Source organism: Frieseomelitta varia, unplaced genomic scaffold (assembly GCF_011392965.1).
Source record: "Frieseomelitta varia isolate USP_RPSP 00005682 unplaced genomic scaffold, Fvar_1.2 scaffold_778, whole genome shotgun sequence".
Lineage (NCBI taxonomy): Eukaryota > Metazoa > Arthropoda > Insecta > Hymenoptera > Apidae > Frieseomelitta > Frieseomelitta varia.
Window position 1 is genome coordinate 396,799 of NW_025110565.1, and position 9,277 is coordinate 406,075.

Genomic DNA, 9,277 nt, shown 5'->3' on the forward strand with positions numbered 1-9,277 from the left:
ATTGAATTTAAAAATGAGTAAATCTTAGGAATCTTTGAACAACATCCAGAGATAACGTAACAACGCAGTCAGGATGAGCTAGTTGCTTATGGAATTTGCAAACATCGTGCAAAATAGAAATATAATAACTGTATCATGGCCGTTCATGGTGTAATTTAATAGTACACATTATTACGTTAATTCTGAGAATTAAATGTATTTATATTTGCTATATATACGTTAGTAAATCACTTTCATAATTGTTTAACGATATATTGCTCACCTTAATTACAATATCTCATATTTTTTCGTTTTTCAATACTGTCGAAATATTTGAAGCTTCCCGTTTTTCATCTTTTATACGAAGTTATATTGTGCACATTATTACGAAATAACGGTGAAATATTTTAAATTAATTAAAATATCAACAAATGAAAACAAACAAGGGAAATGGTAAAAATTTCAATTTTTTAAAATTATGAGATGGTATATAGGATATTTTAAGTTTTTTCTTGCTGTTAACTATCGATGTTTATAACTTAAAATTGTGACATAATTGTGCAACGCGTTTCGTAACATTATTATTGATTTACTGTATCAATCGATTATATTGTGTAAGATCATTCTACAGTGATTCGTTTATTTTCCATGTAAACGTCATGTACTTAGCTTGGATTAAGAGTTTTCAAGAATTTTCATCGATATAGTTTTATTAATTTAAATCAATTTACAAATGAGAGAAGCGCCACTCGGGCATTGGTCGTTTTCCAGAATGTTTAAGAGGGATGATCAACTTTGTTGGCTTGTTCTTTGTATACCACGTATGCATGTCGTGTAAAAAAGGCCTGGTTAATTCTCGTAGCATGTGTTCTCTTTCAGATTTCGTTTTCGGAAATTCAAAATATTCGTGAAGGGGCTGCCATCGTCTGTCGTCATCAGCTTCGACATCCTCCAATTTACAACAATCCATTGCTGGCGCTATATAAATTTGAAAATCATTTGCAATTAAAGGGAGAAGAATATTATTTTAAAAAATCAGTAGACAGTCGTAAAAGATTCTGACTTACGTTTTCTAGAATGGCAAACATTTGCATCGACAAGTGATTCAACTGGCAAAGTTTCGTTCCTTTTTTGAACGACTTCAAAAGTATTTGCATGATCGAGAGCGTCTTTTATACTCGTGTCTTCTGGATTCTATTCAAAAAATTCATCTTTTATGTGCATCAGTCGAGGATGTTGAGAAAGGTGCTAACAACTGTGTTGCTAACAACGCAGTATTTGCATTTTACGTATATTTGTCTGTTACGTACATATATTTTCTAACACGCAGCCTTGATACAATATTGTATGAAAAATGCATGTGATACCTAGTGCACATAGTGCATAACGTTATGATGTGAATAGACGGGCAAACACTACGCAGCTGCTATTCACGTAATGTTTTGAAAATCCAAACTTTTCACTGTGAATACACTCCAAAGCTGTTTCGTACAGTGATTTTGTAATGTTACAGGTGTTCTTTAGACACAGGCAATGTCATCGAAATTGAATTGTTTTATCGTAAAATAATACCGATCAATTTAATTTTTAATAATCTTGTATAGTTTAGAAATCAATGTCAGTGTGTTTTTTTATTTTACTGAAAGGACGATGATTGCACAACCGAGGTAACAAACGTTCGCTTTAACAATGGAAATTGTTGACCTTGATCTATTTCGCGTTACCTCGAGATAAAGACACGTCTTTTTTTTTTATCGTCGTAAAACGAATGAAGTTCATCCGACGATTTTAGCGACGTGGTACGGTATCCCGGATATTTAATTCCACGCATTTGCTGTTCTCACGCTGACACGGACAAATTATTTTATTTTTCCTAGTACTGGTTTCGAGACCGTTATCAAACAGTTAAGAGCTGCCACAGGAAATTTGAAAATTAAAAAATTCTAATATTTGGAAGTTTCGCAAGAGAAATTCACTTCGAATAGAGAAGACTTTGGATAATACCTGCGTTCGACGAATTACGTCTGGTATGTAGTTACTCGAATGATCGATATCGAGCTTCTCTTCATGATTGAACTTCAACTTCTCGTACACGTAGTCATTTATATTTCCAACTGGAAGCTCACTCGGTTTTCTGGACTTGTCTCTCCACCAAAATGGTGGTTTTAATAGACCACACGGCTCGTCATCCGTCCTATTACGGATACTGTTTTATTCTTTCAACTCTTTTTTTTTTTTTTAGTGCAAGCAACAAGAAGACTTACTCGAGCCTTTCTTCTTTTTCTACGCGTGGTACGACAGGTGCTTTCTGTTTCTCAAGATCTTTCAGTCGTCTTTCACGAACGTGCCACAATTCGTACTGTCTCGATCGCGGGAACATCGAGAACACAGCTACAGTTTGACGATATTTTAGTAAAAGTTTAGCAAATTATTAATTTAACATCAGTCAGTAAATTCAACAAGAGTATAGTAGAGATGTTAGATAATTCTAAACGTTTGTTTAAATTGCAGTTAGGACTAAAGCGGAGCGGACATGGCACAACTTATTATCGCTGGTAATACGAATCGGTGATGAACAATCGGACTGATTTTTCTAACGACGACTCGCTGAAATTGGGTTACAAATCACTCGTGACTCATTAACGAATTAATTAAAGGATTCGCTCGGTCATTGATTGCTTCTCGACGTTCAATTATTCGTCCGGTGGACGATTCGATTGGCCGAAATTGCCAAGACTGGTATGTGTCGATCTATTACTTTAAATGGGAAACAATTAATATTCCAGACAACTTGGAGGATCAACTGTGTGTCGTGGATTAAACTCAAAATCCCACTTTTATTGGTTGTGTGAACATATTGTTCGTATTAATGAGAATTTTCTTCTTATTATAAAAAATACAACGAATAGCGAAGAGATCAATAATTAAGATAAAAAAAAATCGTACGGTATTTCTAACATCAATCGGCACGAACATTTTTGTTTCTGTTGATACTCGGATTTCCATTTTGGCATGTTACTGAGAGTTTGGAAAACGACTCCGTCGTCCTTTGTCGGACAGTCCACGTACATTTCTTTCTCTTTCTCGAGCCATCGGTTCAAAGTGTTCGAATCCAGTTCCTTCATAGGCGCTAGAGGGTCCGCTGCAACAATTACACGCACGTTCGCCTAATTCAATCGCCTTAACTCGATCGTGACATCGCTTTCAATGGCACTGAAGCCGAGGGGGATCGATTAAACGATGAAGGGATAAACATATCATAACGCTCGTCATTGCAACGCGCTTTCAATCAAAGGAATTGCAACAGAAAACGACTCTTGTCATATTTTTTTTTCGATTGAAATTGACATAACGCGAATCGAGATAACTTATTCTTCGAATTTAGGTGTCGCGCGTTGGAAATGTTATCGTGTTTGAATAAGATATTCGAGCCGATAAACTCACACACTGTCCTTTTGATTGGCCTGAGCTGTTTAGCCACGCATTTATGGCAGGAAGCCGGTTCTCCATGATAAAATATTCCATCGGATAGAAATGTTGGCGAAACGTCAGTTATGTAATGATCGGCAGGTGGTGGCTCTGGAAACTAGATCATTGTACCATAAAAGTAATTGTATCATAATCGTATGGAAATTACAGGGGAGGAACATGATACTGGAATGTCCCTATCCCGTTCTCCTCTTATAACATTCACACGAGGTGTCAAGAATCATAGTGGTGTAAGTTGTGCCTTTAAACTACCAGTTTGCATAAATTGCACATTAATTACTTTATTTTTCAACTTATGGAAAAGAACTGTAACAGAGAATAGAGAGTTACAAATGTAGGAGATATTTCTGAAAGTTCAGACAGAATTTAAATTTTTCAATATTTCGACTCGCATCACTATGACTTTCGGACCGTCAATTATTAGTTAACTATTAGTTAAATAGTTCCTTGTTCATACTAGTTAGTTAACTATTAGTTAACTATTAGTTAAATAGTTCTTTGTTCGTACCATGAACATTTTCTCGTATAAGAGTTTTCAGGAAAAGATGAAGGAAAATTTAAACTCTCGCGTAAAATTTACTTCTGTAAGATTCGCCGATTCATTTTAGATTCGGTTAAACTCATCGAATCGATGATTCACTGAGATTCCACGGGAATTGCGGTTCGTTTGCGTGAGATAACCGTGCGATAATCTTATTTCATTAAGACGACAACATTGCTGATCAGAACTCCATGAAGGGAATGCGGTTCCGCTTCTCGGTTTCAAGCTGATCGTCTTGGCGCCAAATCGCGTCTCGATCGAAAGTTCCGATGAATTACGAGCCAGTAATCGAAACCAGTTCCTCAAGGTTGTATGCCTTGTATGCCTGAAACCATTACGTACTAATCTTCGTGGCAAGCTTCATTGGAATTCCCGTAACCTAATAACACCAATTCTTTAAAAAAAAAAAAAAAAAAAAATTGGCGTGTAAACTCGTCTAATTTCAATCAATAAAAATCCCAAGTGAGCTTCGTCAATTCATCTTCTTTCAAGATTTGTTTAGAATGTCTGCGAGACCTGTGGCTCGTGATTACTGTACGAAAGAAAAGTCTTCGAAAGAGAGTGGCAAAAGTAAACCGGAAACGATTGATGTGCCAGAGTTCGGAGCTCGCGACATCGTCCCTCCAGACTCTAAAGAACAGTACCTTTTCTTATTAGAATTCTTTATTCATCACGTAACCAGCGAACGTCTGGCGAAACTCAATCAAATGTTCTTCGTCCCGACTACGATATCCGTGGAGTTCCTCAACTTCGCGGGGAAAGATGGCATCGAGATAACCCCGGTGGACCCGTTGTTTCAACCTCAAGCAGGGGTTGCAGATGACGTCGAATATTTCTTCTCTGGTCGCTCTGTGATGTTCGCCATAGATCAATACACCGTGCTGAACAAACTCTTGGACTTGTTCGTCAGACTGTGCGTGCAGAAGAAAATGCCAGAGGGTGTGAAGCCGGATGTGTTAGTAGGCAAAGGAGAGCTGGATCTCTCGAAACATTTCGCTGCCTTGCGAAAGGAAATGCTGCAATGCTGGCACAAAATGGCCCCGCCGCCGAAAGTCTTCGAGGGGGAAGTTCCGTTGATTTACAACGAGAGTACAATCGGCGGTGTGTGCATGTTCGTCAGAATTTCCGCATTCGGGCAAACTATCGTCACGGAGTTCGACGCACCGCCGGAAAGAACCGTCTCGTCTTACATCTTCAAAGGCGGCAGCGGAATCTGTGATAAATCAACGCCAACGTACAAATGTCGCATCGTCGACTCTCAAGTCGCGAACATTTGCAGAGACTCGATGGAGGAACTGCTGAAGGGCGGACCTCCTTGTCGCGTTTGCATTAAGGAAGAGCATCCCTGCACACCGTGCGGACAGACAGTTGGTGCCACGTTGAAACCGAACGTAAGCCGCAGACAGATCGGTGGAGCGACGACACCGGCGACGACGTTGCGATCAAAACCGGATACTTGTTCCGACGTGCAGAATGCTGGTCTGATACAATCTAGCCGTGGGCCGGTGCAACCGTGCGGAAAGATGGTGGTTCTGAAAATGTCCGGGATCCTGGATACTGGCCAGGACAAGAAGCCCACCGTTACCGTGGCGCCTGAGTGTGAAACCGAGCCGGTTACCGATCCCGATCATGACGTGTTTGTCCTTCGAATCGGAAAAAAGGGGCTCGTCGGAGCTGGAGAGAAGTCTGACATACAGCTGGAGATGAAAACACCTAAAGGGCCCGAGAAAGGACCTCCTATCAGATGCGAGACCAGGGAAATGCAGACGGACGAGAAGAAGAGCAAGAAGAAGGCGAAGAAGAAGAAGAAGAAGAAGAAGTGAAGTTGGGTGGATTGGATACATTTTTTTCCTTTTAGAAATTCGTTTGAATTGACACCAGAGTTGCACATTGATTTTATCGTTGTATTTTGTATTCTGTTTATGCAAGTTGTTATTAAACTCATTCTTTTTTATCATTAAATTGCGATTTTCTCATTGGACTTGACTGAACGTTTATTTACACGATAGAGTGTTTTTGCAGAGTGTTTTTTCATTTCTCACGATCTGCTGAACTAAATGATACGAGTAAGATAGGTCGTGAAATGGGCGAGCAATTTAATTCGCGTGTTGTATCGCGAAGCGCCCTCTGGATAGATCTTCAACGTCGAAATTTCGAAAACCGTGCGACATCGATGGCAACATCAAAATCGAAGGTTAACAGATAAATTTTTACGTGATACTCCGACGATCAAGAAACTAAATTCATGGGAAGTGCACTTGAAACTTGATAACATTATATCGCGCTCAAAAGAAAAAAAAAAAAAAAAAGAAAAAAAGAAATGGCGGATGAACAAGAACTATTCCTGATCGAATTTCTGGTCGATAAGGTTAAAATTCCAGTGATAAGGGCCATGCAGGATGAAGTGCTGCCTGCTTGTACTTGCGTCTCGTTCCAAGTAATCTCGAAAATCACGTTAAACTCCCATGAGTGAACCGTCCCACGTATCTCTTATGTTGCTCCTACACTTCCGGACATCAATTATGAAAAACGATTCTGTTCCTTTAACTCAAAGCAATCGTGTTTTCCGTGTGAATCTACAGATTCTGAACCTGCCGTCAATCGACATTTGCCAAGAAGCCCTGACAGATAGTTGCGGCTGTTCGGAAGGCGACACGCAGGTGTTCAAGAAAGGGAAATCCTGTTTATTCGCGTTGCCATCGATCGTTCTTCAGAGGCCTTTAACCACATTCCCCATAAAACTGTCCGTCTACAAGAAACTGCCACCGGCAGTGCTGCCGGACGTGATGCTTGTTGGCTGTCATCAGATCGAAGCGAAGGCGATAATAAACGCGGTGCTGAGCCAACAGGTGTTCAAAGTACCGAATCCTTGTCAAACGATCAAGGACACGTTCAAGATCGCCACAGCGACCGGGCAATGCGTTGGATCCGTCACAGTTTACATACGTGCTTCCTGCTTCGGCAAGAAGATCATTACCCAGTTTCAAATACCGCACAATAGAAAACCGTATCTTTTTAAAGGGACGAACGACAGTCCTGTCTTCCAGTGTAAAATGATACCCTCCGAATGTTACACGCCGGCTCCATTGAAGTGTACCTGTACGAAGAAGTGTGTCGATGGTAGCGGAGAGTCTGCAGGAAGAACCTGTTGTGCCACGCCGATCGTTCAGACGTCTTCGTGCCCACCGTTACCTAAACAACCTGATTACGGGCCACGGCCGTGCTGCGCCTCCCGCCAACCATCTTCTGGGTACTCGTTTTTCTTCTTTTCTTTTTTTTTTTCATTTTCCATCTTTCACGGATAGTACAGTTGAATTTAATTAAACTCAACTGGAAGTCAAATGGGGGCACAACTGGCTTTGTTCACTTGTACATGGTCCCTTTCTTATTTCAGCATTCTAGCTCTTACATTTCAGTATTTCCAGAGTTTCACATTTTACACGTGTATTTCAGTTTTCTGTTCTTCATTTCTTGATATTCTGTAATCTCCCAATTTTTCTGGATAGTACAGTTAAATTTAATTAAATTTAACTGGAAGTCAAACGGGTACGCAACTAGCTTGTTCACTTGTGCATGGTCCCTTTCTTATTTCAGCATTCTAGCTCTTACATTTGCAGTATTTCCAGAATTTCACATTTTACACGTGTATTTCAGTTTTCTGTTCTTCATCATTTCTTTTTTCTTACATTTCTTGATATTCTGCAATTATTCTCTCCATTTTTCTGGATAGTACAGTTAAATTTAATTAAATTTAACTGGAAGTCAAATGGGTACACAACTAACTTGTTCACTTGTGCATGGTCCCTTTCTTATTCCAGCATTCTAGCTCTTACATTTCAGTATTTTCAGAATTTCACATTTCAGTTTTCTGTTCTTCATCATTTCTTTTTTCTTACATTTCTTGATATTTCGCAATCTCTCAATTTTTCTGGATAGTACAGTTAAATTTAATTAAATTTAACTGGAAGTCAAACGGGTACGCAACTAGCTTGTTCACTTGTGCATGGTCCCTTTCTTCTTATTTCAACATTCTAGCTCTTACATTTCAGTATTTCCAGAATTTCACATTTTACACGTGTATTTCAGTTTTCTGTTCTTCATCATTTCTTTTTTCTTACATTTCTTGATATTCTGCGATCTCTCAATTTTTTAGTCAGATTTTTTTCTAGAATACAAGCATATTAATTACTCGTGATTAAAAGTGAAGGATAAACGAAAATCAGAGAAGAGAGAGAGAGAGAGAGAGAGAGAGAGAGAGAGAGATTCGTTTGTTCGAAACCAGGCGCGTTCGAAAGCGAGAGCAATTTAACTAGATTGATTTGCCTACACTTTAGTTACACTCGAATACATTCTGTTTTTGTTCCAGTACCATTACTTTATCTTCAATATTAAAAAAAACAAGCGTTTGAACGAACTTGCTGGTAATTTGAATAAATTAATTAAAAATCAATATTGGCAGTACGCTGTTTCAAACGTGCTATAAATTCCAGTGACATTCGTAATAATAATAAATTTCTACATTTACATCTTTTCATATATTTTCTTTTTTTTTCTTGTAATTTTAATATTGAAGCTTCTGTTTAACTGTTACAAACATTTTATTAATCGCTTTCTGATACATATCACGAGATTCTCTGTCCATTTCTACCAGGAAACAATGCCCATGTTCATCGAAAGTACGACGAAAAGATCAAACAGCTTCTCCATGTTGCTGTTCTGAGCCAATCTCTAGTTTTCGCGCCTCTCTTCGTCAACAAACAGCAGAAGGGAAGTGCAGCCCGTGTGCAGAGCCGGATCCTTGTCCACCTTGTTGCTTAACGACAGGATTCAAACCATTTAGCGATTTGCTTGGCAAGGAAACCGTGAAAAAATGTGGATGCCCCGTGAAAGATTTCAGTTGCAACTGTGGTAAAAAGAAATAAAAAGGGAAATTTCCTTTTTCTGGAGAGTGATGTAAGAGAGAATGTAAAGAGAATGATGTGCCAAGCAGTAACGATAATTTTATTTTATTTGTGTGAGTATTCATATCGTATAAAATGCCTATAAGTGGTTATTAACGACTATTGTTTGAGAAGATCAAAAGTGCTGAATACGTGTTTTTTTTCTTTTTAAGCGAATGACAGATAAAAGTGAAATTGCCTCTTAATAGCGCTTTTGTTTCCACACATAACCTTGGGGAAATCATCCACATTTCCTAACTCAACCACACATGGAACAAAATTTCCCGTAAACATGATAAGCATAACAGGAAATAAAGCACACAATCCG

General features: G+C 38.8%; 3 protein-coding genes across 6 annotated transcripts; 2 read left to right on the forward strand and 1 right to left on the reverse strand.

Moving 5' to 3' along the window:
* Positions 1–488: 488 nt before the first annotated feature.
* On the reverse strand, positions 489–4,045 carry LOC122535837. 2 transcript variants are annotated; one of them, XM_043667692.1, is made up of 7 exons: positions 3,977–4,045; positions 3,424–3,565; positions 2,954–3,121; positions 2,244–2,370; positions 1,984–2,173; positions 1,044–1,173; positions 489–957 (listed from the first exon to the last, which is right to left on the reverse strand). In XM_043667692.1, the coding sequence occupies exons 1-7, from the start codon at positions 3,983–3,985 to the stop codon at positions 707–709; spliced, it is 1,017 nt and encodes a 338-aa protein (XP_043523627.1). In that variant the 5' UTR covers positions 3,986–4,045; the 3' UTR covers positions 489–706. The 2 variants fall into 2 exon arrangements, 1 of the variants encoding a protein (XP_043523627.1); XR_006308277.1 differs by lacking the exons at positions 2,244–2,370; positions 2,954–3,121; positions 3,424–3,565; positions 3,977–4,045 and having other exon boundaries at positions 1,047–1,173; positions 1,984–2,232.
* Positions 2,319–5,971, forward strand: LOC122535833. 3 transcript variants are annotated; one of them, XM_043667686.1, is made up of 3 exons: positions 2,319–2,397; positions 2,491–2,718; positions 4,667–5,971. In XM_043667686.1, exon 3 carries the CDS (start codon positions 4,717–4,719, stop codon positions 5,830–5,832), a length of 1,116 nt encoding a protein of 371 aa, XP_043523621.1. In that variant the 5' UTR covers positions 2,319–2,397; positions 2,491–2,718; positions 4,667–4,716; the 3' UTR covers positions 5,833–5,971. The 3 variants fall into 3 exon arrangements, with proteins under 3 accessions (XP_043523621.1, XP_043523620.1, XP_043523619.1); XM_043667685.1 differs by lacking the exons at positions 2,319–2,397; positions 2,491–2,718 and adding an exon at positions 3,474–3,549 and having other exon boundaries at positions 3,619–5,971; XM_043667684.1 differs by lacking the exons at positions 2,319–2,397; positions 2,491–2,718 and adding an exon at positions 3,559–3,698 and having other exon boundaries at positions 4,175–5,971.
* Positions 5,972–6,120: 149 nt separating this feature from the next.
* On the forward strand, positions 6,121–9,214 carry LOC122535836. The gene is made up of 4 exons (XM_043667691.1): positions 6,121–6,446; positions 6,592–7,259; positions 8,661–9,023; positions 9,123–9,214. The coding sequence occupies exons 1-3, from the start codon at positions 6,330–6,332 to the stop codon at positions 8,929–8,931; spliced, it is 1,056 nt and encodes a 351-aa protein (XP_043523626.1). The 5' UTR covers positions 6,121–6,329; the 3' UTR covers positions 8,932–9,023; positions 9,123–9,214.
* Positions 9,215–9,277: the final 63 nt, after the last annotated feature.